Below are 27971 nucleotides of genomic sequence, written 5' to 3'. Positions count from 1 at the left end.
AGCCTTCCGATGCACAGTGAAATTGAGGCGTTCAATAGCTCGGCACAGGGGCCATATTTTGTGGACACTTTGACAAGCCAAAGAACGTGTGTTTGCAACTCAAAATTTATCTAAAAAGGATTATCAAACATATAACTATTCAATATTTGCGGTAAAGGGGGGGGGGGGAGTGGTTATTATTATTGTTATTATTCATTTTGAATATTATATTATATTATAATTATTATTCAGCTTTCACCCAGATTAAGAAATATTATTATAATATGAAAAATTTAGGCCTATAATTTATAATAAACAATTACATTAACCGTCTATGACAGCACCTTTCCGACATATTCTACAACATTATTGCTGGAGCGTATAGCGAAAAATTGAAATAATGATACGCATGAGCAAGACGTGGGTGGACATTCTTAGTGCTAGATCTCAGGTGCAATTATCGCCGAAACAAGCCTTTTGGCACTGATCCCGCATATTTGTGTATTATTATTATTATTATTAACTCACAGATGTTAATTTTGGAGATTTTTTCTCAAGATTGAATCCAACAGTTTAAAGACGTACAATGTCAAACAATTTCTTTTGTCAGCATGCACTCGGGGTCAGCAGTGCAAAGAATGCAAGGTCACTTAAAATTAAGTAACTACATGCCTTAGCTTTCGTCGTCTCAAATGTGCCCATGAAAAGGAAGTCCTAGGTGCTTAGCTGATAACGTCCCGATTTTATTGTACATATTGATAAGTTGCAGAAAATGTCAAAAGAACACCTTTACATATCTAATTAGTTCAAAAATGAGACTATTAATATGATGGAGAATTAAATTTGAGGAAAAAACACTTGTACAAAAAAGGCATAACTTCACCAAAACTTAATTGATCAAGCTTATTTTCAAACTTAATCTGTATTTTAGTAACACTGATCACTCCTGTGAATTTCAAGACAATTGGCCAATCGATTTTCCTTAAAATGTGTTATAGGTGTTGCATATATGCTCAAAAAAAATGAAAAAACAGCAAACTTTTATAAAAGTGGCCCGATCATGCTGATTTTTTAAGTTGACCTACGTGTTATAAATGTTCATCAGTTCTGTAAGTTTCAATCCAAAAGTAAAAACGATTTTTCACTTATCGTGTTATCGGTGTTGCATAAATGCTGAAAAAAAGTTAAAAACAGCATAACTTCTATAAAAATAGCCCGATCATGCTGATTTTCGAACTTGACCTGCGTATTATGAATATTCATCAGTTCTGTAAGTTTTAAGCTAAAAGGCAAAACTGATTTTCACTTAACTTGTTATCTGTGTTGCATATATGTGAAAAAAAAAGTGTGTTTAAAAGTGAAAAAACAGCATAACTTCCATAAAAATGGCATGATCATGCTGATTTTCGAACTTGATCTGCGTATTATGAATATTCATCAGTTCTGTAATTTTCAAGCCAAAAGAAAAATAGTTTTCCACTTATCGTGTTATCGGTAAAAGTGCACGGAGACGACGGCGACGGCGACGACAGACGTAGGTGACGGCTATATGTACAGACTGTGTCTGTGCATAAAAAATTGGGGTGACTTATTATTTTTTTAGACACACTTTGTATTTATTGTGGAGACGAATTTACAAATAAATACCGTTGTACCACCTTTTATAAATAAGATTCAATAAAACAACATAAAATGGATAATAAAAAGGACTGTAAAATATAATGTGCATGTAAAACCATTTATTTTCCGAAGTGATGTTTGTATGCATACAATGTTAAAATCGTTAACTTGTTGAAAAACTAAATTGTATCTCAATTGCCGGTGCGCTAACCAGATAAGGGGTTAATTGAAAGAGCTTTGTTGTTATTTTGCATCTATCCAATGACAACAGATCCGACATTAAACCCGATAGGTCGAATCTTCATTGCGGTTCTCTTTAAAGAATGGTAGTAACCTTTAAATGAGTACCAGTTTATACCATCAGCGTATGATGTATGTGGACCAAGGTGGTACAAACCATTTAGATTGGACGAATGACAGTTTTCATACCACCAGGCACCTTTGTAAAGTTGTGCACAATGCCCACCGCTATAGCTGTCGTTTTCTTTATCTTTTGTGCTGAATGGATACCCATTATGGCGAGAAAGAGAGTCACCTGAAACATAACATGGCGAAGAACTGATTCTGCGTATTGAGTTTGGGCCTCACTTTTCATCTTGGTTTTTTAACTCTTTTAAAAAGCTGGCTAAAGCTATTTCTTAAAAGGTGCATACTTTTAGGAATAAGTTTGTGACTTCATGTACACGAGGGTTACCTGCATTGCCCGTGTATGCGCCCAGTTTCAGTTTGTAGTTAGTCTTTTCCGATTCAATAGCAAAGAAGTTATACAGGGCATAGGTTTTGGTTCCTGTCACATCTTCCATGTCCACACGTAGTTCATAACGTCGGTCATTGGTCATTAGGTATATGAGGTCATTCCCTACAACACAAATAAGACTTTGATCACAATGTGGATAAATGATTGAACTGACGTAGCAAAAAAAAACAACATATATTCTGTATTGTGTTTGGAAAAACCGTACCCGTATATCCAATGTTGAAATTGAGCTTTGTGCCATTTTCTTGGTATTCTAAATGAGAATTTAGTTTCAATAAAAAATATTTATTTCTTGTGTAGCACATTAATAATGTACGTTTCAGTGCAATTTGCAACTAAAAGCGCTTTACAAATAAAAATTCTAAAAAAATTTAAATGAAAAAAATACAATCTTAATTTAAAATCAATTTAAAGCTACTTAAATGCACGTTGATTGCTGAACATAGTTAAAATTGTTTTTTTTTTTCGCTTATCGTTATTTCTATCAATTTTTTGTGTCACATACCAAGCCAGAATTCACTGTTCAGATTTCCAAATCCGTGTTTATAAGCTTCCCATCCACGGTAAAAATCTACTGTACCATCAACACGTTTTTGGAACACCTATACGATAAAATAGCCTGATTTTATGATTTAATATTAAAGCACTAAACTTCAGTCTTCTGCTACGTTTAATTTTAACAAAGATGTCTTAACATTAATAATAAAATATTAAAACGCGGTAGGGTCACATCCTGTTGCTAATTGTGCATCAATTTGGTGAGAATTGGCTGTCTTCAATTTCGCCTCCATATTTTACCTGTATGAAAATGACTTTAGAAGATCAGAGCTGTGATGTGATAATTTGTTAACAAAAACAGAAGAAATTGGAGGTGTGACAACATGCACGCATATCAGCCCTGGTGAAAACACAACACAATTTTTAGACCTTACAGAAATACAACAATCTTTCATAAAAAAATACGTGTTTCAGGACTTAAAAATGATAAAATCGTCGAATCATCATCCAAAAACTGATGCGGGGAGTATATACGTCACCAAACGGGGGCCTATCGCTGTGGGTAATATTTTGCACCGGAGAGTTGAAATACAGGCCAGTAGGTCGGCCTTGCATGGAGTTTGAGGACATCAAATATCAACGTCTCCATTTGCATACGTTTGTATACAATGACCACATTTTATGGACTCATGGTTTATGCGCACATGGTCTAATGTGAGAGGAAAACACTTATTTACAAATGGATACATGTACCTTTTGAAAGAAATCGACATTTTGTGACCATGATCACATTCAAAGTCGTGTTTTGTGATCAAGAATATTACAGGGAGTACATTTCAAAGACGACTCAATATTTTTAAAGTTCAATGAGGTTCTCGTGATTAAAAGGGGATTTGATTAAAATACAATCCTGATATAATCCTGTTTTCACCTCATCTATAATATGGCTCCTTTCCTGTTTTAATACATCGTGAAATATTCCTATAGTGTGATATTTTATGCATTTGGTACATGTTTTAGGTTAATATCCATTGACGATCTGTGCTGGTTGAAGATAATTCACCTTGCTAATGCAGTTAATGTGACTTCATTGAGGTGTACCGGTGTTTGACGAACATGGGGTCCGTGCAATAGACAGTCCATCCTCACTTAAATTATGCAGGCTCTGTCACGTCACGTCACGCCGGCATTCATTGCTAAACGCAAGCAGCGCTATAAATTGTTATTTTAGAGACCACATTTCCACTGAAAGCAGAAAAACAAACGGTCGCAAAAATCCACAGATGGCTTGTAATTTACACGGTTTGCTACGGAAACACAAGCTGTCATGGCGCTTCATGGCTATTATTGTTCTTCTTATATTATTTTACATATTTTGTAACACTTTGAAAGAGAAAATACCGGATCAAGAGGAAATCACTGACTTACCAACGTCAAAAGAATTCATGCTGAATGCTGGATATGCCATAAACTTAGGCCTACTAGGCGAAAAGGGTTTAGATCATATAACACCAACAAGAAGACCTCCCGTAAAAAACAATTACGTTCAATCAACACACAATGTTCCGACATGGACTTTCAAACCGGTCGTCATCAATAGCAGTGAACTTAAGTATTCACCTGAATACCTGATTGATATATTGTACGATCGCAGGGACCGTCCTCTGCGGCCGAATACAGTGACATGTTACATAGAGGACACGTTATTTTTGTGTGGCCATGATGGGCCTGGAATGATATCCGCAGTGCTTTACGCCGTAGAAATACTGACATCATGTCTTTTATTGGGAGGTGAACCCATAGTGAAATGGTACCACTGCAGTTTCTGTGGAAGCGAATCCAAACAACAGGTGAATCATTTTAATTGGTTTTTCGAGGCTCTAGAAGATAATGACGAGAATAAGACAGAACATAAAATCTGCATAGTGGCTCCTGAGCCTATAGTAAAATCGTATGGAAAGGCCAAATTGGTAGATTTAAGTTTTAAGAGAAAAGTGAGAAAGGATTTAAACACGTACCGTGGAGAGATTACGAATACCACTAGGCTTCTAGCGCATCATGTTTTGACAAAATACTTTAAGCCGGTAAATGTAGTAAGGCAGTCTGTCGAGACAGCGTATAATAGAGCGATGAGGGGTTATTTCAATATTGGAGTTCACGTCAGGTCAACTGATCACAGGAAAGAAGTCTCACAACTCGTGTCACTGGATCGTTGGATAGCCGAAACCAAGAAGGTCATGAAAGCAGTGGAAACCTCAGCCGACGTCCTCCCACAAGAATTGCGCAACAAGCTTAAATATAAAGAAAATCATCCCAAGTCTATACGGATATTTCTTGCGGCAGATAATGAAGAGACAGTCGAGAGATTTAAGAAAGAATTTGGAGAAAGAGTTCATTGGAATATTGCCGACAGAAGTAAAATTTTCAATTCGACCTATTCTCGACACGTTTTCAAAAGCCCACGGCTTGCCATGTTGGTTGGCAGAGCTGTTCTTAGAGATGTTCTCATGTTGTCAAAATGTGACTTGTACTTGCACGAAGAGTCTAGTATAGCCGCAATGGCCCATTACCTAAACCTTGACCTTATAAGTTATTATGTGCAGGCCGGGGAACCGGGTTCATGGTTTGTCAACTCACCGTATCCCAAAACACAGGGAAAACTTGAAGCTGCGGCAAATAGGTTACTGAACTCGAACAGAGAACGACTCATAAACATGTCGGAAGAAGACATAAAGATAAGAGAGGAGCGTATGAAAGAAAACTTATTAGAGTCTTGTTTGATGAAAAATCGTCACAAGTCGCAATGCTCGAGAGGGAAATATCTTACATTTTATTTTTTCAAAGAGATTCTCAAATTTACAAGGGCCAAAGGCTTAGAACTGTGAGTACTACTATTCACGATAAATTCAACCGCTCTGCTTTAAATGAAGCCAATATGATTAATGACCACTTCTGAGCGAATAGTCAATGGACACGTCTCCACTGTGCCTTAATGTATATAAGTTTAGCTCAGAGAGTTCGTACAGCCAATTTGATTTGTTTTTATTTTCTATCGTGTTTCAATCATTTGCTTTCAATACCTTTAGAGAAGTCTTTATGTCTGCTATTTGTAATGACCCAATGTGATATCAAATCCCCGCGTAAAGCAATACTTCAGGTACATGTAGATACACATACTGGGTATATGGAATCATGTTGTGACCTTAAATTTTATATTTGATCGGGTTTTAGCGTCCCGTTCATCATACATAGGCGTAGATAATGTTTAAATGATTACATCTGAAATAATTTTGTTTGTGGCTCAAAATTCTATAATACGCCATTAAAATAATATTGAATAAGCAAGTACCCATGCGAAGTCGCTCAAGTGAAATACATTCCAGTAAGTTTTTTAGAAATTTGCAGTTTTTAAAATCTAAGGTGTTTCGGCTTGCTGTAAAATTCAATTTAGATTTAGATTAGGTGTACAATATAATGTTATAACTGTAATAACCACTCTGTGAGATTGGTATTTGTATTACTATAATGTAAATAAACCTGAAAGTCTTTATATAATGGACAGATGTACTAGCTGCATTACCAATAACATATAGTTTCTCGGCGAGTTTACAGATTTATCATAAACATAAACCATACAGCATGCGGTAACAATCATATGTATTATAATATAGAGTAATTAAAATTTACAAGAAATATGCTAGGGGTTCCCAAGTAGATAAAAACTGTCTGTTTGAAAAATCTTTACCCTTATTTGGTTTAGGTTTACATAGTTCCGTTAAAGTACACAATTACTAAATTACCATATTGGGTTATTGTCACTTCTGTGTCATTTCTGATCACTTCGGATCTTCCTGTACATTTTCTTTTTATATAGCTTAAACGATATCTTTAACTAGGGACAAATAAAGGTTATCATAGACATGACTTATTCAAAGTGAACAACTTTTCTTTTTAGAGAAAAAAATATTTAAAACGATTTGTGAAAAATACCATAATAATGTAAAAATACCATAATTATGTAGCAGCCTATGCTACATGATAACTGAAATTAAAATGTGGCGTGACAGGTATATAGAAATATATTCCAGTTATTCTTCTTTATCTTGTTTCGGATATTTTTAATCAGAAATAATTTTCAAAACAAGAACAATTTTGAACAGATGTCTTACTCACCGTCCACCCGCCCCCGTCTGTTTCCATGTCACAGTAAACTTCAAATGCACGCCCGGCTGTTACGTTGGGTGTTATGGTATAAACTCCACTCAGTTTTATTCCGTTCTGATATAACTCGGCACAGTCCTGGCCTTTTGCTAAAAGTACAATATAGAGGATATATATATGCTGACAGGGTATCTGTGCACGTTGTTCAAAAATGCTTTATATTTATTTTTTTCTTTCTTTCGTTCAGATTGAAAATACAGTCTAATCTATATATATTGAAACGCACGCCTTCTCCGGCGCTGTCCAAGCCCGGGAGGGGCGCCGCAATTTGTTCCGGATCGGGGCACTCCCGCGGGAAAATATATCTTGAGCCAATGACAAGAGTGGAAATTTTCAATTTGAAAAGTAAAATAAAATAAAATGAAAACAGATAATATTACAATGGGTTAAAGTTATGCAAGCACTATGTAAATACTCGGTAGCGTTACTTGGAGTATCTCCTTTAAAGCCCTATAGAACAGTGTTCCGGTCACAATGTTCTAGTTATGTTTTAATGAGCTCTTTCGTTGCGAAGATTAAAGTCACTTTTCAGTTTTCAAAGATGAGGTGGCGTTTCAACTAGCTCAGTTGTTTTAAAAAGTACACGTTTTAAAATTACAACTAGCATACTTCAAGGTTAAATAGTAGACCGCAACTGTTAAGACAAAATTCAACTTTTTAGTTTCAACGACAATGTCTTAAGTATCCTCCAAACTCTTGGTTGCGTCTAGTCTGGAAATGATTCCTCTAGGTGGAATGTTGCATGGGAACGTCAGTCTGTGTGCTGCCTAGAACTCTTCAGACTTCTTTTCTGGAGCCAACATTTCCGAATCCTGAAAAAAAAAAAAAAAAAAAAGCAGACCCCTGGTCTGGAACCGCTCATCCGACCTCCCCGATCGCGCACATCACAAGAACGGACATTTCGTCAGTTGACATCCTATTTCGACCTTTAGCCCCGGCACATCACAAGAACGGACATTTCGTCCGTTTCCACCCTCTTCCGACCTTCCGGGCCGGGCACATCACAAGAACGAACATTTCGTCCGTTGCCATCCTCTCCCGACCTTCAGGCCGGGCACATCACAGGACCGGACATCCCCCTAGGAGTCAGGGTGGCTGATCAGCAGAAAGTGTGACGTTGAGTGGGCACCGGATTCACCGTACTTGAACCTCCCCAGATTTTTATCTGTGGGGGTATCTCAAAGACAGTTTGAACCAGAACAATGCTCAAATATTTGGTGAAGTGTGGGGAGCAATCACAGCAAATATCAGGAAAATCCCAATGGAGCAATGTGTTTGATAAATTGACAATTTTTTTTCGCGACGTATGCAAATGTGCATCCGATGCCTCTGAGACCATTTGGAGCATATATTTTTAAAAGATAATATCTTTTATGCAAAAGTGACCAAGATAACTGAAATTTTGGGGAATGATCATTCACATATTAAAGTTTAAGTCAAGCAAGTTTCTAGAAATTTGATGGACTTTTGTATGATTTAAATTTTTATGTTTTTTTTTTACGGTCACCCTGTTCTACAGGGAATCCATATACTGTATATTTAGTTCACACTTCTCTGTTTAAGAATCTGCTAGACATGAGTTTAGATACACTTTTTTAATGCTATCAAAAACACGTATTGTATACCTCCTTGATTTCCTGCCATCATTGTTGCAAAGTTAGCCTCCACATCCTTCAGTCTTTGCACAACTTCTTCATACTGGTTACGCAAAAAACCCAGGTCGTTCGTCATTTGAACAAGTTTAGCATCGCATTGCTCACTGCAAGTTGACTCTTCGCTGGAAAATAATGAAAATTGTAAAACCATATGGTTGCAACACTGTTTTATAGTAGAATCGTAGAAACCTATTTTGTGGCATTCTTAACTTCTGTTTACTCTAACATATTGAACGAAGATATGGTAATTATACGAAGGGTAATGAGCATTTTCCGGTACCTTGATGCGAAGCCTAAATAACAGGTAGTCACTAACAGCCACAGAAGAAATGTTCTCTCCATTTTGTGATAGCTTGCCTGTCGGTACCCTGTGGAAGTAATCCAGTTTATATGAAGCTGAATAAGCACCATTCCAATTCCTAGATCGATCTAGCAGGTTCGACCCATCTTCGAGGGGATTCTCGCTAAATTACATTCAGCTTAAGCGGCTTAGATGTCTGTCTACTTAAGATGCTTAACGATAATTAATTACCCCCTAACAGCTTCAGTGGGCGTGCCAGACATCAGAGCCGCTTAAGCTGAACGCAATTTAGCGAGAAACCCTTCGGAGATGGGTCATTCTTGCAAGATCGATCTACGTATGGGAACGGGGTCTTAGTCGTGCTGAGGGGATAAAGTTTATCCTGGGAGTGACTCTTCAGGCTCGTTGCAAATCTTAAAGATATTGTCACCCTTAGCCCAAAACTCCTTATCTACTGCCCTACATACATTCTTTTGGGTAGTAGATCAACCTTTAGTGTTCAGTGACTAAATCAATTAACATTTACACCCATGTTATCTTACAGGTGACGTCATAATTGTGATTTTCGGGTAAAAACTTAAAGATCGATTTCTCATATTTCTCTTTTACCTGAACACCCGCGATAACCGTTCCAGCCTCGAACTGATGACACCATTTAGTACTCCAAAACCCTGCCAGCGAATTTTCTTAGTTTAGATTTTATCGTTGATAAAGCAAAAATAATGCCTTTGTTTAATGAAATTACTCTATAACAAAAGCATTTAAACCAAAATTACTACAAGTGATGGCAGCCCATACACTCCTGGTCAAGTCTGCCAACTTTCGTGATAAAATCCTGTTCGGGGATTAAGTTACGCCCCATACCAATTGCTAACTCACCTCAAAATAGAATAGGTTTAAATTGGCGACTAAAGCTTTGAGTTGCCTGTGCTTATACATTGCAACGAGCAATACATATTTAATATTTTCGAAAGTTTTTAAAATTGTTATAAATCAGCGCAAAGAAAGATATATTATTGAATAATTAGATGCAGGAAAAACCTCATTTTCAGTATCTGGATGATAATAAAGGGTTACAATATCCTTAACGTAATTAATGTAAATAAATAAATTGATACAGTTAAGATTTTACGTAATTTATCTAAGTGAATCAATTAAGAGAATTACTAATATATGTAATTTATTTAAATTAATTAGTTTATGTTGTTGATAATTAAGTGTGCTAATGTAAAAGAGGTGACATCGTCAGTATTGTGATACAACTACAGCTAGTCAGACGCTCGTGAGAATTAGCATCTGTACCCTGTTAAAAAGAGTTTGATAATGACGGACGGTAGCACTAAATAGCTTTAAAGCAATATTCCAATGGCTATTGAACATAATTGATCGTAAGTGTATACTGATAATCAAATTAAGTACTGAAGAGTTATTGCTACTGTTAATACTTAACTTAAACAGATTGTAATCGCCTTACTCAATTTTCTTGGCATTTTCCATAAACAGCAAAGGTTTTCAACATTAATCACGTTGTTAATATCAAGATTGTGCAGCTTTATGTGGAAAAGATTAATTCTCAAAAATGCACTTCATATTGAAGAGAAAGTCGTCTGCTACGTATCACATTCCCAAGGGTCTTATCTATTCTAATACAACTACAGAGCAATAAAACATAAAAGTAAAAGATACTGCATTCGGTTGTTAGTGTAGAATTCAGTATTCAACGTTTTCCAAAGATTTGCAGGACTAGGTTTCTTAGATGTACAATACAGCCTGCATGCTAGTTCTGGCGACGGTTCTAATAATACATGTATCTCTCATAGCACATTTTCCCGATTGTTTCCTAGGATAGTAAACATAAATGTTTTATCGAACAAGTCAATATCCCATAAGTGGGGATTGTGGGATACGACAATTGTGTCCAAACATTTAGAGGAGCGCCTATAACGTTGGTGTCAGAGAGATACTCTGAGCGCCATGACGATCAAATGGCTTTTTTTAAAGGTGCTTCTGTTGCAATGCAGCATTGAAGACACAAGGGCAGGTAAGTGTTATTATTAAATGTTTCAAATGTTCAAAACTGATACACGAACACTATTGATTACTGAAATTACTGAAATAAATGTACTTTGAACTTAGTGATTGTTTTTTATGTGATTCAAACTTTTTTTGGATGTGAAAATTAGAACTTAAGATTACAATATACTTGGGGCGTTTCCAATAGAACCCTCTTATCCATATCACCAATATAGACTTCTATATGTGTTATTTAAGTTGTTTTCGTGCGAATCCTTGTCTTTTTGCTGCATATAGATATTAAGGTCGGCTGGATATGTGACCCTTCCGATATAAGAATGATTGGAAGGGAAATTGGATAGCTATTTCATAAAAAATGAAAAAGTGGCCATTAACTTACTAAAGACAAACAAGGCAAACTGCGACGGCGATGAAATAACAGAGAAAAGTCAATAACATTCAACAATTACTCTCTGTTAAGCAAACTTAGCGTTTAAATGTCTAAATTGGACCCTGTTATCCTTTGTAAAGAAAAATATTTAAAACACTTATGCAAATGAAAGACGCAAAATATTACATGAGACAAATTTTGATCGTGCCCTCGCTTTCCTTCCAAACTCAACTTTTTCACAACTTATGTTTTTTCTTGGGCAGCATATTAGAGTTATATTATCATTACTGTGAATGATATACATGTACTGTTACACTACCAGTTCTTTATTCAAATTCCTGCTGTTAGGTTGAATTTTTACAATTGATTACAATACACATAAAGTTCATAATACATTGTTTATTAAATTAACAAAATACTAGACGTAAAAACAAAATAAATGATATTTCAAAGTCTATGGAGTAGGATTAAATATGTTTTAAAACGTTTATTTCTGTAAAACGTTTTCTTTTTAATTCCTGCTACCTCTTCATAACTTTAGTAATAGGAGGTTAGGTCTATTTTTTCAAGAATTGTTGATAAAAGCATGAGACTTTCTACGATGAATGACCATTGGGTGTTTTTCAGTTTTATTTCATGATTACATTTTATTCACCATTGTTTATCGGCGGTTTCTCCCTTTTTACAGACACAAAACTGTGTTACTTTAATTAGTCCGAGAACCAAATATGGCCGACCCACCTGAATACTCCCCCACGGGATACATGTATCTATTCAGTGTCTATTAGCGGTTTAGACGGCAAGCTTTGTATTTGACCCTCGGACTAGTTAGTCCCCTATTCTGAATGGGGCTAATGACATCGAAGATTATAGCCTGAGAGAAAAATTATTAGGCCGTGTATGAAAGATCACACAAATTAAAAATTCATGAACTTAAACGTGCTAGATACAGTCACATCACTTAACAAGTCGTTTCACAAAAATCGCATCTCATTGTTTTGATTAACCAGTACTTGTTTAGACCCCAACGCCTTGTTTGAGTTATCAGTTTCAAGTATCTCGATTTTCACTTGCACTGAGACGGATGCAACATTTTGTAACTTAATTACCGGAAGAAAATCAGAGGTAGACCGGGTGGTTTTGTTGCGTTCATTAAGCAACCGAGTGAAATATGTTAATGTCGGTAGGCGAGACAGACACTTAAGCCGGTTAGTTGAAAGCAATCTAGTGGGACTCCCCAGGGAGTCTCGATCCAGATGGATTGATCTAGGCATGGGAACCCAGCCTTAGCCCGCAATTGAAATTTATTTTACATTATTTCTATTTATACCCCTTTAATAAATTATCTATTTATTTATATTTTATTTCTTTTATTTTTGAATGTCAAAAAAAGGTGATAATGATAGTTAAGGATAATGGCCGACGAAAACCAATATCACCCAGTGACGTGACCCGGGGGCGGATCCAAAGATATTTTCTGACAGTCTTCCAAATCATCTTTGTTGATCCATCCTCTATTTTTGACCGTCTTCCGACAGAAAATTAGATAACTGTTAATGTAAACTTGAAAATCTGACCGTCTTCCAGAAGACCCAGAAGACGGCCTCAATCCGCCCCCGGGTCGTCATCTTTGCCCTCATACATGTGCTGCACATGACTGTACATGTATTTATTTTATCCATTACATTGTAATTTACGTTGGTAGTGCTTGTTTCGGAGAAATCTGAATGTTCATAAAAACGCTGAGTCAACTTATCTTAACAAAACGGCTCACCCGTATACTTCTAAATTTCGGAGATGCCTCCCTATCCAGAATTAACGAACACACTATATATTGTCTTTCACCATATGGAAAGATTCATGCTTTTATCAACTTTGGCACAATTGTTAGACTCTACCGCCTGAATATAAGTGCCATTGGATTTCCCTTGCAGTAAATACCACTCTGGTTCTTAGAAAAAAGTTCCAAGCCCACACTTCTGTAGAGAACCATCATAACACAATAAAAAGGAAAGTTGACCTTTTGGACAGGTGAACTGCACCATCTCTCGCCCAGATCTCCATACTGTACATGCAAATATATTCTAAAGCTCAGCTTGTTTCATAAAAAGTCCAAAACTTTGAAATTTAGCTTAGACTGCTAGCCCTGCCCATTTTGTTCAGTCTCGTACCCATTTAAAAGTTCAGACGACTTTGTTTTGTTGGCCTTGTGCGTTTTTCAAGCGCCCACAATGAATGTAGTTGAGATACCTAATAACGCCATTGTTGTTAAACCAAATCCTATGCGCTATGAGTTTTAGTTTGTTTTTTTTTTATAACGAGATAAGATGTTTTTAATATTCTTTTTGAAAGACAACTTAGACTGCTAAGATTCTTAGAATCTTGTGCTAAAGCAGATATTTCTACTCAAGTCGTGTTATAAAGTATTTTCAATATCTTAACACTTATTAATACTCTCGGTCTCGATGGGAGACAATTTAGCTCTGGACCTTTTTTAGGAGTCTGAGATGAAATAAGATTTTTGCATAGATGGATCTAATTTCGATTATAAATCTTTTGTCAATTACAAAACTAGCTTTATTTAAAAATAATTGCAAAAATAATTTCTTAATCATATTAGGATGAGTGTTTTTTCTAATTATAAAATGAACTTCATTCCAGGCAACACCACCAACGATGAGTATTGGATAGAACAGCGCCTGTTTAACAATCTGCTGCAGCAATACAATAAGTGGGTTCGGCCCGTGAAAAACTATTCACGCGCATTGGAAGTACGCCTGTCCCTGACATTATACCAAATACTGGAAGTGGTAAGAGAAGGCGTTTCTCTCTCTTTCTCCCTCTCTCTCGTTTGTATGTTTTCATTACAACTATCCTCTATATTATGGCGACTTTCAATATACGGGATTCCGTTTCTATGAGGTCTACTTCCAGTTAGTTTTCCTTTGCAAACAGTTTACATACAACACACAGAGAAAGCAAAGAAAGTACACTAATATTAAATGCAATTCAAAATCGTAAGAATGCCTTTACCATCCCGTTTGTATTACTATCGATATTCTGAAGTCATTGTCACAAAACGACCACTTATTTGGTTGAAGAACAAAGCGACGAAATATTTGATTTTAAGGAGCAAACGATAAGAGTTTTAATAATTAATTACCACGTTGATATTTCTCAGGGAAAATATAATTGTATGAATGCTGAAATCGAATGCGAGTGGAGTTCAAGGATAATTAATGTAACAATGTCGATAATTGATTGAATTCTAGTGTCCGTAGGATGCCATCATTTGTATGATGTACAACTTGATCTTAATGTTTTGTGACAAAGAATCTGGTACATGCGTACCCAACATCCTTCTCTTCTATCCAAAATGCCAACTATTTTTTTCTGTTTAAAATTAAAAATCGGTTGAATACAGAATGGTAATAATGAGAGAATTACACATGTAGGTAAATAAAGGCCCGTTAAATGTCCGACATTTCAGCTGTCCCCTTAAACGACCAAACAAAACGTACCCTGCTCTTTTGAATTTTAGAAACCAAGCATTGAATATGTGTCTTTGATTTTTTTTTGTTTGTTTGTTTTACATATGTGAGATATATCCATGATATAAATTAATTTATTTTGCTGTTTTACACCCGAATAAAATATTATTTAATATATAAATTTCTAAGGACGAAAAGAACGAGGCGCTGTTGCTGAACACATGGGTCGATATGGTAAGCTAATACTTAAGAAATTGTTGTATTACGTTGTTGTTGTTTGTACCTGGCAATAAATGTACAGTATATTCATGTCCAATTCGATTCAAAACACATTTCAAAGTACCCATGTCTCAACCCTCTGTTATAGTCTCAACACTGGTATTTGAAAATGGGTAAATGTTGATTTTCACGTTATTTGACACAAAATGTCTGCACAGAAAGGGATTCATAGTTGGCCTTATTCGTGTCGCCAGTCGACTGAATGACATAGTGTTCACTGTCACTTATCAAAGAGGATGTCCTGTACCAATATATGGATTGATATTGCTCTTGTTTCAGCTTGACTAAATGATTCTGATTAGGACATTCGGCTTCCTCTACCCACCTGCTTCGAAAAACATTGGGACTGAGATATGCAAAACGAGCACCCGAAATGGAAATGAATAGTTTTATTTCTGACTTGCCAAATAATATTTTGATAAATTGTGGTTGTTGTGTCAATATGATTTTTTTATATATCGTAGCTGCTGTTCCCGTTGTGCTTATTTTCATGTATACTTATCTTTAAATTGTGTTAGTGGTGGTTTGATGAGCAGTTACAGTGGGATCCCACACAGTATGGAAACATTACCACTACACGCATCCCAAGGAATCTTCTCTGGTCGCCAGATATTATCCTATACAACAGGTAAGCCAGTTATTTCACGTTATAGATAACATAAAACATACGGGCTAAAATAGAGACAGCTGTTTCACTGGCGTGAAAATTTTCATAATCAGGCCTTCAAGTCAATCCATAAATGAAAAATTTTGATAGCATTTGTAGATATCAATCTTCTTGGCAACCACACTTCTTTTCATTGTGTGGCTTTATTTGCAAAACAAAATATAGACATTCATATGTATAAGATAATTGAACTTTTCTTCATTACAATTAAAAAATTTACGCAAATGCGTGTTGATCTCAGTTTTCATAAAGCACAAGTAGAGAAAATGGTCTAAAAGATATAAGCCATTCAAAGGATCTTTAGACTCTTTATAACAAAAATAGTGGGCAAAAACTAACGGATTGTTGAATATCCCTTCTGCCTCAATTATCGGAGAGTACCATGACCTGCAGCGACTCTGTATATTTCAGTGTTTCTGGGTACAACCTGACGACCCTCTACAATGGTCTTAGCTGGGTAACTTATACCGGGGAGGTGTTCGCACCTGTCCCTACCATCACCAAGAGTTCCTGCAAGATGGACCTTTCATATTTTCCCTTTGATGATCAAATCTGCCATTTAAAATTCGGCTCATGGGCACAGGACATGTACCTAATGGACATTCTTAACATAACCACCGAGGTTTTGCTTGGGAGCGGGTACGTGGAAAACGGCGAATGGGACATCGTGGACACCGTAGCCCGGCGAAACGTTATCTACTACGATTGCTGTCCGGAGCCGTGGCCTGATGTTACTTTTTACCTGCAGTTACGCAGAGGGTCTCTCTACTATGGGTTCCATGTTGTCAGCCCATGCTTGCTGCTGTCGTTTCTGAGTCTGGTGATATTTATTCTGCCAGTTCAGAGCGGAGAGAAAATGACCTTGGGCATGTCTGTTCTTGTGGCATTTGCGGTCTTTGTTCTCCTGATTGCTGACCATATACCAGCGACTTCAGAGTTCCCTCCTTTGATAAGTGAGTGCAAAAAGATTTAGTGTTTATTTGGTCATTTTATCTTTTTTATGAATGATACGACTTATCTCAATTACAATGGCAGTGATAAGGTTTGAAATACAGTCAGCTAACTACGTTATCAGGGAGTAGGACTGTGAACGTTTGTCCCTCCCCCTACACACAGTAACCCTTTTCAAAAGAAAAGTGGTTGGTTTCCAAAGGCTATGGGTGGGAGCGGGAGGTTGTACTGTACTGCCCAACAAACATTCATTCCACCCTACTCCCTTAGCTATATTCACGACCACTAGCTATTATCGATATCCACAAGTTGCAAGGACCTGTTATAACTAAACTGAAGATGCAGTTCAAGACCCCGCACATGTACTTATCACAGACTCAGTAACAATGGTGAACGCTTAATAATTGGGTTGCCAGATATCTTAAAACTGCAACCTTAGCCTGTGTTTGAAGTCATGATGTCCGTTGTTGTTTTCCAGGTATCTACCTGACGATCATTATGGTGATGTGCTCATTTTCCATAGTTATGTCAGCGTTTGTGTTAAAACTGCACCATGACCATGCAGACAACGGTGTCCCACCTGCATGGATAGCGAAAATATTTCAAAGAAGAAGTAAAAGATGGTGTCTCGGAAGTGGAGACAAATCGCCAATGAAGATAGCCCCGTTGACACAACATGGCCATGAATTGGGAGAGAGCGAACAGACAAAACTGCCCTTTCGTATCAGTGACACTGAAGAGATCGACTTGGGTCAGGACGTGAAGACCATACAATCAAAACCAAAAGGTCGAAAAATCGCTTTTACTGATCAGGGCGAGCGTTCTTACAACAATGCTGAAACAAAAAACACTCACGAAAACAACCCTGCTGTACACTGGCAAGATGTTGCCTCCGGCTTGGACAGGTTTTTTACTTTACTAATGGCTATAATAACAATAATTTGCGCCTTTGGGATTCTGGTTTTTCTGCCCTTATTTAAAAGCACTAATCTCCAAGATTTTCTAAACGGAGCTACAACAGGCACGTAGTGCAGCAAAAAAAGTGTCGTTATAGGACCAGTTTGATTTTTAAAGTGTGTTATAGCCTTGTCAGTGGACTTGGAAAATATTGATAAGTTTATTTGAATCTTATTTGCATCGTAAATGATAAAACAAGGACCGTTTTTGTGATATGAAACTCATAAAGAAAACCAATATTCCTATCCCCCATTTTGCAAGATATGCACGTTAAGATAAGTAGCCTAGATTTGAGATTAGGAGAAAGCATTTTGTCCTAAAATTTTGCAGGTCAAATGGTTAAGACATAATGACATAAGTGTTGTAAATCAAATTACTTACACTTTCACTAATTACAGAAAACAATTAAAGCGGAATCAAATGAGTAAAAGGGACAAAGAGTTATTGAGTGTAAGTTAAGTTTCTCCAAGAGTCAACAAGCGTAGAACATGTTTTTAGTGTCAGAAAAAGATGGAAAAGGTCAAAGTCAGAAACAGTTAATGTGATTGGTTAATTTCATAACATATTTTAATTTTGATCATCTATTTACCACATGATAACTGAGTTTTGGATAAGGTCTTAGCATGAGTAATCCAAATTATTTTAAATATCTTTAATTGAAAACAAGTCTCTTAGGGATTACCTAATAAGGAAATGTTACATGGTGACTTGCAACATTCGAATGGAAAATATTTTGTAATCACGCAAAGACAATGGAAAAGAAAACAAGTAAATGCGTGATCAGAACGGAGAAATTGAGTATAAATATTTGTGAAGTTGTATGAAGAGAGAGTCGGTGAATAAACGTTCGAAAGCTCCAAACTGCTGTCGTCATTCCTCACTATAACATAAGCATTATCCGCCTTGAGTAAATCGTCAGTGTTTCTAAATGTGGGAAAATAGTTCCGATCATCAATGAGAAATGTAAATGTACAGGTATAAACAAAACGTTAGAGTCTATATTCCAGTCTTCTTTCTTGATATCATTTAGTTACCTTTATGTAGGCCTACACACGTCAGAAGTGGGAATTCATATATATGAAAGATTCTTTAGAAAGACGTTGTTATTGGGTATCGTAATTGTGTACAGGTGATATAGAATAGTTTTATAACTGCCCATAGGCCCTGTAAAATCATATCTACATAAAGACCATATTACTATCGTGAGCACGCAAACACTTCGCAGTTGGTGAGATGACGTGCACAAATCTTTGACACATAATAGGTGCTAGTAGGCCTGCATACTCTTATCTCTTTGTATTTACTTAAAAGAAGTGCACTAAAAAGGGTTAACGACGAAAATCAATTGTATTCTACATCGACTACATGCTAATGACCCCTTTGTGTTTGAAGGATGAACACAAATTGCCATTGTTTTCAGTTTCATATATTTCATGGTAACTACTCTTAATATATTTACAGTAAAAAGCTTCAATATAATATCACTTTCCCCGTTTTTGCTTATATGTCGCAGGTTTTTATCGACCTGCAGTGTGTCATATCCCGTGACATTCAGAATTTTGCTTTATCAAACATTTACAACGTAGAGGGATCTTATTCAAGTGGCTGCCTTGTTTTGACATCCACTCAAAGTAATGCGTTTGGAGCCAATCTGAGACAACGGCCTGCTACTCAGAATTTAACCGTACTTCTTCAGGCGCCACTAGTGTGACACAGATGGATAATTATGGACTCTCCAAATATATAGATAAAATGGAATTTTTTGTGTGTTCTTATCCAATCAAATTACCAGTACAAGGTTTACGTTCATTGATTGAACGATTGAATGATATGCTTTCATTACTTATGTTGTGACGTTCTTATGCGTTTTAAACGAGTGCGTAGTTCATGTATGTAACATTATCGATTATTTGAGGATAGTGTACGGTTAAAATTACCAGTACCAATTTGTTGTGCATGTTTGTTTGTTTGTTTGTACGTATGCAGGTGTGTGTGTGTGTGTGTGTACATGTGTGCGTGTGTACATGTGTGTGTGCGAAGCGCTCGTTCTCGCTGTAAAGAGTTAGAGCTTGAGGGGAGGGAACAGCTTAAAAATTAGTGTATACGTCGGACAAATATGGGCTCATATTGGTGACTATGGCGTGATAGGGGAGACCGGGGCTAGTTGGACCCCGGGGTAAGTTGGCCCCCCGTCATTTTATGAAAAAGTAACTACGAGGTAAAGAAATTGGCCACATACACTTGTAAAGTGACCGTAGCCTACAATGGTTTTATCTCAGCCAGTTAACTTGGAGTACGGTGTCCCACAAGGGTCTGTGTTAGGTCCGATCCTATTCTCATTATACATGTTACCTGTAGAAGATATCATACTAAAGCATGGTCTGAACACTGTTATTTTTGCAGATGAGACACAAGTATATATTACATGCAAGAGCAGCCAGTCTGCAACAATCACTTCTATGGAGACTTGTCTTGCAGAGATTCGAGAATGGATGAAAGTGAACATGTTGGCTTTAAATGATAGTAAGACTGAGTTGATATGGTTTACATCAAGGTTCAAGGCAAATAGAAAAAATGTAGCAAATGCCAACATTTGCATAGGAGATGTTCTTATAAAACCATCTAGTTCTGTAAAAGATCTGGGAGTTACCCTCGATGAAAATGGCACTATGGGCAAGCGTGTATCTGAAGTGTGTAAATCAGCATCTTATGCACTATGGCGCATTGGAAAAATAAGGAAAGTGTTAGATAACAAAACCACTGAAAAATTAGTACATGCATTTATATCATCAAGATTAGATTACTGCAATAGTCTCCTCTTTGGTATTTGTGACTATCAGATTAAAAAGTTACAAGTTATTCAAAACTCAGCTGCAAGACTGGTTTGTCAAATTAAGTACAATAGTACACACCATATCACTCCCATTCTGAAAGAATTACACTGGCTGCCTGTGAAGCAGAGGATTGATTTTAAAGTACTCTGTATTATTTTTAAGGCGATCCATTCACAAGGACCATTATATTTATCTGATCTTATCTGTTTTAACTTACCACGGCGGTCCACACGTTTTAATACTGAGAATGATTTTATTTTAGAACATTCTGTTTTAGAGAAGGGGTGCCTAAAAAGTTATGGAGATCGTGCTTTTATAATCTACGCCCCAAGAGTGTGGAATGGTCTACCAAATTTTATTAGGAAAACAGAAGACTTTGACAATTTTAAATCTCTTTTAAAGACCCACTTTTTTAATTCTGTCTATATCTCTTAGATTTTATTTTAATATATATATGTTTTTTTTTTTTTTTTAATAAGATTGATTTTTAGTAGTGTAAATTTTAAATGGTTTCCAATAAGAGTTTATGATTAAAATATTGTAGTCATTTTAATGATTTTAGTATATTAGCCTTTATTGTAAGGCGCCTTGAGATAGAATGTAAGGCGCCATATAAGAATCTTATTATTATTATTATTAATGCTAAGGAAGTGTCGGCCGTTAAAAAGTTTTAATTAAGCGGTGAGTCCAAATAAACTATTTTTGCACCTAAAAGTAATTTTGTTTAAGAGATTTAAAAATCTATTTTCATATGCTTTTGATCGAATATAAGATTTGTATAGGGCATCAAACTGAAGCTCATTGTTTCAAGTTTCACAGAGATGTATCATCGTTGCTCATTCTAGCACCACAAATGGCTGCCATCCCTTAAAATAAATAATGTGCACCCGGGGCTAGTTGGCCCCCTTGACTCGGGGCAAGTTGGACCCTCATATTACCCACAATCCTTTGCGCGCAACGCTGTTTGAAATAAACAAGAAGTTGTAACTTCTTGAAATAAACAAGTTGGTGAAATTGACAAACCTTGCCGGTGTTTACCGTCTGATTGATTTTTTAAAAATTTGCTCTCTGGTGTCTTTTCGAAAATTTGTATTAGAAATGTTCTGTTGATTGTATGTATTGGAAAGATAATCCATTGGACTTTCCTTAGAAAAACATTTATTTTGCCTTAATTCATTGTAAGGTGATTTTATTGTATTTATAGTGTTATATGTGGCCCCAAGAGGATTTTCCACCCCTCCCATTGTTGAAACAAACCCAACGGTTTAAAACTGAATTTGTTACTTTCTTTTAAAACGTAAATTTATTATTCGTTTTCATTCATTAAAAACCTGCTTTATAACATTATTAATTTATTCTTAATTAAAACAAAACAAATTTTATTGATAGATTTTTGGTTCTTGCAACACATACCCCCCCCCCCCCCACAACGTGACGTACGGAAACCTCAATTAATCTGCCTCATTTGAACTATTTATTCATCAAAGACTCTCAAAAATCAATTTAATAAATTAAAATGTATAAAAATGTATTTCAAGGCGTTTACATGGGATATATAGGCCTACTTCATTTTCGTATAGGGGGCCAACTTGCCCCGACCCTGGGGCCAACTTGCCCCGTGGCGGGGCAAGTTGGCCCCCTTGACGTCAACTGCGTTTTTTGTCAAATTGTGAGCCATCTGGCATTATATTTGTAAAAGAATGGCGTTACATACGTAGCTTAGTTCATGGGGCTTACTTTGAAACCGGTTTTGTTACTCTAACCCATTCCTAGTTGGCTCTACAAGGCCAAAAGTGTCTAACTGGGCCAACTAGCCCCGGGCTCCCTATAAAAATAATTTCTGAGGGAGAATTGCCCTTTTGTTGTTATAGGTTTTCCTCCCACCTTCAAATCTTTTATCTCGTGCTGTGTAAACAGAACGTAGCGCAAAGCAAATAACAAAATGGATCAATAATAATGAAGGTTTAGCTGATCGAAGGAAAGAGCTCTCTATTCAACATCAGGCATGTCGAACACTTGGCGCAGGTATGAGAGTAAGACTTAAACGTACGCTCGTATGGATTATCGGGCTATATTTATTCATAATATATTATTTTTTCAACCCTTCTGCTAATTACCTTGAGCCTTACATCAAAGACATAGTTCAACCAGGTTTAGAATCACGGCAGATAGTAAAAAACGGCAAGCTTCCTGAAACGACAACAACGACCACAGAATGTACTACGGAGAAATTGACGGTCATTCCCAGTCGTGCTGACTACAAGTCATGCCCAAAGCTATCGCCGCCTCCTTTCGACACACCCGATCGTCAAGATTTCCTCCCTGTTGGAGAAGAAGGGACTTTCTATACTTTTTCCGCCTTCGTCGATGACCGACTTGGAAAGAATGGCGTCCTTGTCGTCATATCTATAGGCGACCCCAAGGGGAAACTTCCGAGATTTTGCCAGGCTTGGTACAATGCAGGGAGGGACAACACAACAGGCAGCGCTTTAGGGGGACATGCTAATGCAACGGTCTTCCTGAATATCATCCCCGGAAAACTGGAGAAATATCCCGAAGGCCATGGGCGAAGGTATAGTCCGTAATGTATATGCCCTTGCTTATTTCGCTCAAAATTAATAGGGATACGAAAATGTTAGAAATCTTTAAATCATACCGATTTGCTGGGCCTCAAAAAAGTAAACTTGCGCTACTTGGGGGTTACTTATGTGACGTGATCGTGTAAGCTTACTTTGTACAGAGGTCCACAAGGTAGACCTCAGGAAAATCGATGTCTCCCGTATGGCAATGTAGCTTTGGGTTTGAACTATTACGTTTTGAACTAAAACATAAGCATAAGAACCAGTTTATATAGTCAAGGTTTGATAAAGGTGGCAAACTTGACAAAAAAGGGCAAATAATTGTTTTTTGATACATGATAAACAAAAGCTTTGGTTGTACTTCGAATTCTTATCTTTCTGTAAATATGCTCTGCAGATAAAGGGCAGTTTGTGACGTTACATTGTGGGAGAGGGCTGGGGTAAGACGTAACAGGTTTCCATTTTGAACCGTTATCGGTCTCTTTACGTGTGCTCCGATAGCGAGTTGTCATTCTTGATACACGCCAACAATGTGCACTAAGATCGCTGTGAGATCAAGCTCACACCAAACATTTTGTTATAATCCGCCAACCCCCTCTCCCCCTCCCTCCTCCCCCTCCCATATCTGCACATGGTTGTTGTCAAGCCTGTGTGTTTTATCAGTGCGTGAAGGTGAGGTGTCTTTTTTATTTGACTTTGACCCAGATTGATAGACTACATATGTAGAATATTCAACAGGGAAAAAATGTTGATCTGTTGCCACTTGTAAGACCTTGAGTGCACGCTCCTCCTTACACTACCAGCCAAATGTGTGCCTTTTGAGTAATTCTTTTGATGTCCATACTTACTCTGTTCAATGTACCTACAAGGAATTATATAACTATTGATTTTCACCTTAGTAGTTGTTAAAATTTGCAAATACCAGAATCAATAGAATACGCTTGCTGCAGCAATTTTCTATTGCAGCGTGCAATCGTATTCGAACAATGTGGTTATCTGGCTGTGAAATCAATGATACAAAATCCGTCTACATAACGGCAGTCCAAAATGATGAAGATTTACATCTAATATCTTCTTCATCAGTGCACTGGGCTTATCGAACTTCAGTCTATCTACTTCCAAAGTAAAATAACCCCCATAAAATTTTCTCCTTTCGGCTTAGACCGAGTGAACTGCTATTTCTTGTATTTTCACTTTGTACTAATATAAGTACCTTCTGAGCAGGAGTATTAAGCTCATTATTTAAAAACCATAAGGACATATGCTATTTGGAAAGACTTAATGAGGATTAAAGGAGACAAGCATTGCATTCACTGATTAATCAGGATTTTATTTGATCTGCCTAAATCTGTCACCTCGCGATATACATATGTCTGAAATTGATACACATTTAAAGCGATTTTCATGTTTGAATTATTCATGAGAAAGCGGGGATGAATCAAGCATCATCGTCCTCGTCGTTGTCATCATCATTATTATTATTATTATTATTATTATTTTACACTATTAGGCACCAGCCTCTCAGCCTCTTAACACCTGTGTCAGCTGCATCATGGGCGTATTCTTTATCACTAAACAGAAACACCCCAACATTGTTTAATCAGGAAATCGTTTATTACAATGTGATATTAAGTCGCGTTCAGAGTAAAAAATGTTTGACACCCACCCCTGTAAATCCGGTCATCACGGACAGTTAGATGAGACTGTACATGTACGTATGCAGTAATTGAACCCGGTTTATTGACCAGGGGTGGGGACATGAGGGAGGGAGGGAGGGCACAAGGATAACACATTTTGCCTTTGCTTCACTTCCCAGGTATTATATAGGGAGGGGGTTACAATCCATCCTCTGCTTCCTGAAGGTAGAACATATTCCCTAGTATAGCATCAATGCAGCCCTCTCTGTCACATGCTATTCGTCCGTTTTTTTTTTTTTTTGTTTGTTTGTTTTTTTTTAAGATCTTGAAGGTCATGTGGTTTCAGAGAAGTTAAGCGTCTCAAAAAATCTCCTCGCTTGCAAATATAGGTATTTTCTAATAACTAACAATTCAAACATTTTTGTTTTTGTTTCACAGGTTTAATGGATATGCTTTCCACTGCCCGCTGACGTCACAACTGTTGCCATATGCCGCATCACTTGCCTACAATGAATGTGATATTCCAGCACGTGGAGTACTGAAGGTCCTTAATACTAAACCAACAAAATTGCCAGTCAAACCGAAATTTGAATTTGCAGTCTGCATAACGCCAATGAGTTTACAATACGATAATGTTAATCAGTTCGTGGAGATGGTTGAAATGAACCGCGAGTTGGGCGCTGAACATTTTACATTCTATAACTACAGCATAGGTCCACGAGTTGCCAAAGTAATAAAACATTATACCAAACAAGGTGTTGCAGATCTCATTCAGTGGCCTTTACCTATCAAAGCTAATATTTGGCCCCCAGTTAAGGGGCAGAGGGAGGAAATTCATTACTATGGACAAGTGGTGGCGCTGAATGACTGCTTCAACAGATATATGCATAAAGCTGACTTCACAGTTATGACGGATATGGATGAGTTTATCGTGCCACGAGTTGATATGACCTGGAAAAAACTAGTGCAAAGTCTCGGTGGAATGAAACCACACGTAGGTTCATTTCTATTCAAAAACGCCTTTTTTAAGGCAGAATGGCCGAACGACGAAAGTCTTGCCAATAACAAATCAATCAATGAATTTAATCTTTTAACACAGCTAAAAACAAAGCGCGAGAAGAAAGTGAGTAGGCCCCGTTCTCGCTCAAAATATTTCGTCATCACAGAACGCTCGCGTATCGTGGGGATTCACTATGTATGGAAGAACATGCCAGGATATAAAGATCACGTGGTACCAGAAGAAATTGCAATGTTGTTTCACTACAGAAATTGGGACAATCCTGATGACAAGAACTGGATTGTGGATAGAACTATGCACAAGTATAGCGACAGCTTATTACGGAGAGTGCAAAATGTTTATCATACAGTACAATTGTGATGATTAATCTATTTAATTTATTTAACACGTGTAGCCTGCCCGGTGCGCTTTACAATGTTGCAATATTTTTATTTTAAAAATTTTATTCAAAATTTCAATTGATTCAAGTTTAGTAACGAAAAATAAATACATGAAGTTAATGGCTTTAATCGATATCATTCTCTAAACACTCCACCTTCTGATTTGTATTCTAGGAGAAAAAATCATACGCATTATTTTGTGAGTTTTCAGTCTTTTATTCACATGTCCACAGAAACCAAAAACTTTCTTAAATAGTATATTCGTTGAGATTTGATGTCTCGCCAAGCAAAAAATCAACTGGTAGCTAATGCTCTTTTCCGAAAAAAAAGGTAAAAGAACCAATAACCAAATGTGTTTATTCATTTTTCTGACATATATATTTGAACAAAATCAGAAGACTTTGTTAATATGCCACATTAGCTGGGAATACATTTTTAAAGTGTATCATTACATATGTTTTTTGTTTTGTTTCTGTGTATATGTAAATCAAAGACTGAAAACTCGAGCTAGCTTTGTAAGTCCACCCCGTGACCTACCCGCGGCATCACAATATGTTTTCATTTACGAATGTAAGCCTATGAGTTTTACACTGAATAATGCATTTGCATATCATGTGTGCCGTCAGCAATACTATGGTGACAATGGAACATTATCTTTCATGTACTGTATGTTTTTTTTGTGTTTATTTCTAGTCCCAAACACAATGCCGTTTAAACAATAGGCCTAATTTAGGCCGGTTCTTTACAAGCTATATGTAGAACAGTTGGTTATACTTTTTTTCTGTGTTCTTTATATATACGCATGTATTTTAAACACATCTGTTAGAGCGTATGTTTTTTAATTGGCATTTAAACTGTGGTTTTTGACGTGAGAGTCAAAATAATCTTATCAGTTTTTTGTAATCAATTATTATTATCTGAGCATTATTATTTTATCATAAAGGGTTTTAAACCCTAATACTTTTATTTTGAAGTGCCATCATTTCGAGTGCATTAAGCTTCATATATCTTTGTTTTATTAGAATTGGCATTGATATATCAGTTTGCATTGCCATACCGTATTATGTATTGTACGCATGATTTCAATGCAATTTTCCACGTCTGATTCATTGTATTTTATGCCCTTTCTATTTCGATTTTCTTTGCTGTATGTATTGATCGTGGCGAGAATGAATAAAACAATAAATTGAAGTATGTCTACATGTAAGTTCAGCATGAGTAGGGCCTACCGTGTGTATTAGTACATATACATTGTATGATACTGCCGATGATACCGGTAGCTGTATAGCATGAGTAGGGCCTACCGTGTGTATTAGTACATATACACTGTATGATACTGCCGATGATACCGGTAGCTGTATAGCATGAGTAGGGCCTACCGTGTGTATTAGTACATATACACTGTATGATACTGCCGATGATACCGGTAGCTGTATAGCATGAGTAGGGCCTACCGTGTGTATTAGTACATATACACTGTATGATACTGCCGATGATACCGGTAGCTGTATAGCATGAGTAGGGCCTACCGTGTGTATTAGTACATATACACTGTATGATACTGCCGATGATACCGGTAGCTGTATAGCATGAGTAGGGCCTACCGTGTGTATTAGTACATATACACTGTATGATACTGCCGATGATACCGGTAGCTGTATAGCAAAGATCTACTTCTCTCTCTTTCCCATCCAACCCAATTTCACTCAACCTGGCGATAAAGGTCTACCGGTACATATAGGC

General features: G+C 36.8%; 3 protein-coding genes across 3 annotated transcripts; 2 read left to right on the top strand and 1 right to left on the bottom strand.

The window, feature by feature from the left end:
- Positions 1–1698: 1698 nt before the first annotated feature.
- LOC106152608 (techylectin-5A) lies at positions 1699–9155 on the bottom strand. The gene is made up of 6 exons (XM_013526252.2): positions 9011–9155; positions 8701–8852; positions 7028–7164; positions 2862–2958; positions 2294–2458; positions 1699–2134 (listed from the first exon to the last, which is right to left on the bottom strand). Exons 1-6 carry the CDS (start codon positions 9139–9141, stop codon positions 1854–1856), a joined length of 963 nt encoding a protein of 320 aa, XP_013381706.2. The 5' UTR covers positions 9142–9155; the 3' UTR covers positions 1699–1853.
- A 1796-nt stretch (positions 9156–10951) lies between these two features.
- On the top strand, positions 10952–18662 carry LOC106152607 (neuronal acetylcholine receptor subunit alpha-7). The gene is made up of 6 exons (XM_013526251.2): positions 10952–11072; positions 14097–14245; positions 15116–15160; positions 15724–15833; positions 16284–16825; positions 17302–18662. Exons 1-6 carry the CDS (start codon positions 11006–11008, stop codon positions 17850–17852), a joined length of 1464 nt encoding a protein of 487 aa, XP_013381705.2. The 5' UTR covers positions 10952–11005; the 3' UTR covers positions 17853–18662.
- A 3833-nt stretch (positions 18663–22495) lies between these two features.
- On the top strand, positions 22496–27419 carry LOC106152575 (uncharacterized). The gene is made up of 2 exons (XM_013526200.2): positions 22496–23186; positions 25269–27419. The coding sequence occupies exons 1-2, from the start codon at positions 22642–22644 to the stop codon at positions 26206–26208; spliced, it is 1485 nt and encodes a 494-aa protein (XP_013381654.2). The 5' UTR covers positions 22496–22641; the 3' UTR covers positions 26209–27419.
- Positions 27420–27971: the final 552 nt, after the last annotated feature.

This window comes from Lingula anatina, chromosome 1, assembly GCF_051362555.1.
Source record: "Lingula anatina isolate TDL-2025a chromosome 1, LinAna3.0, whole genome shotgun sequence".
In the NCBI taxonomy this organism is placed as follows: Eukaryota; Metazoa; Brachiopoda; class Lingulata; order Lingulida; family Lingulidae; genus Lingula; species Lingula anatina.
The sequence above is the reverse complement of the archived record's forward strand: the minus strand, read 5'-3'. Positions and strand labels throughout refer to the sequence as shown.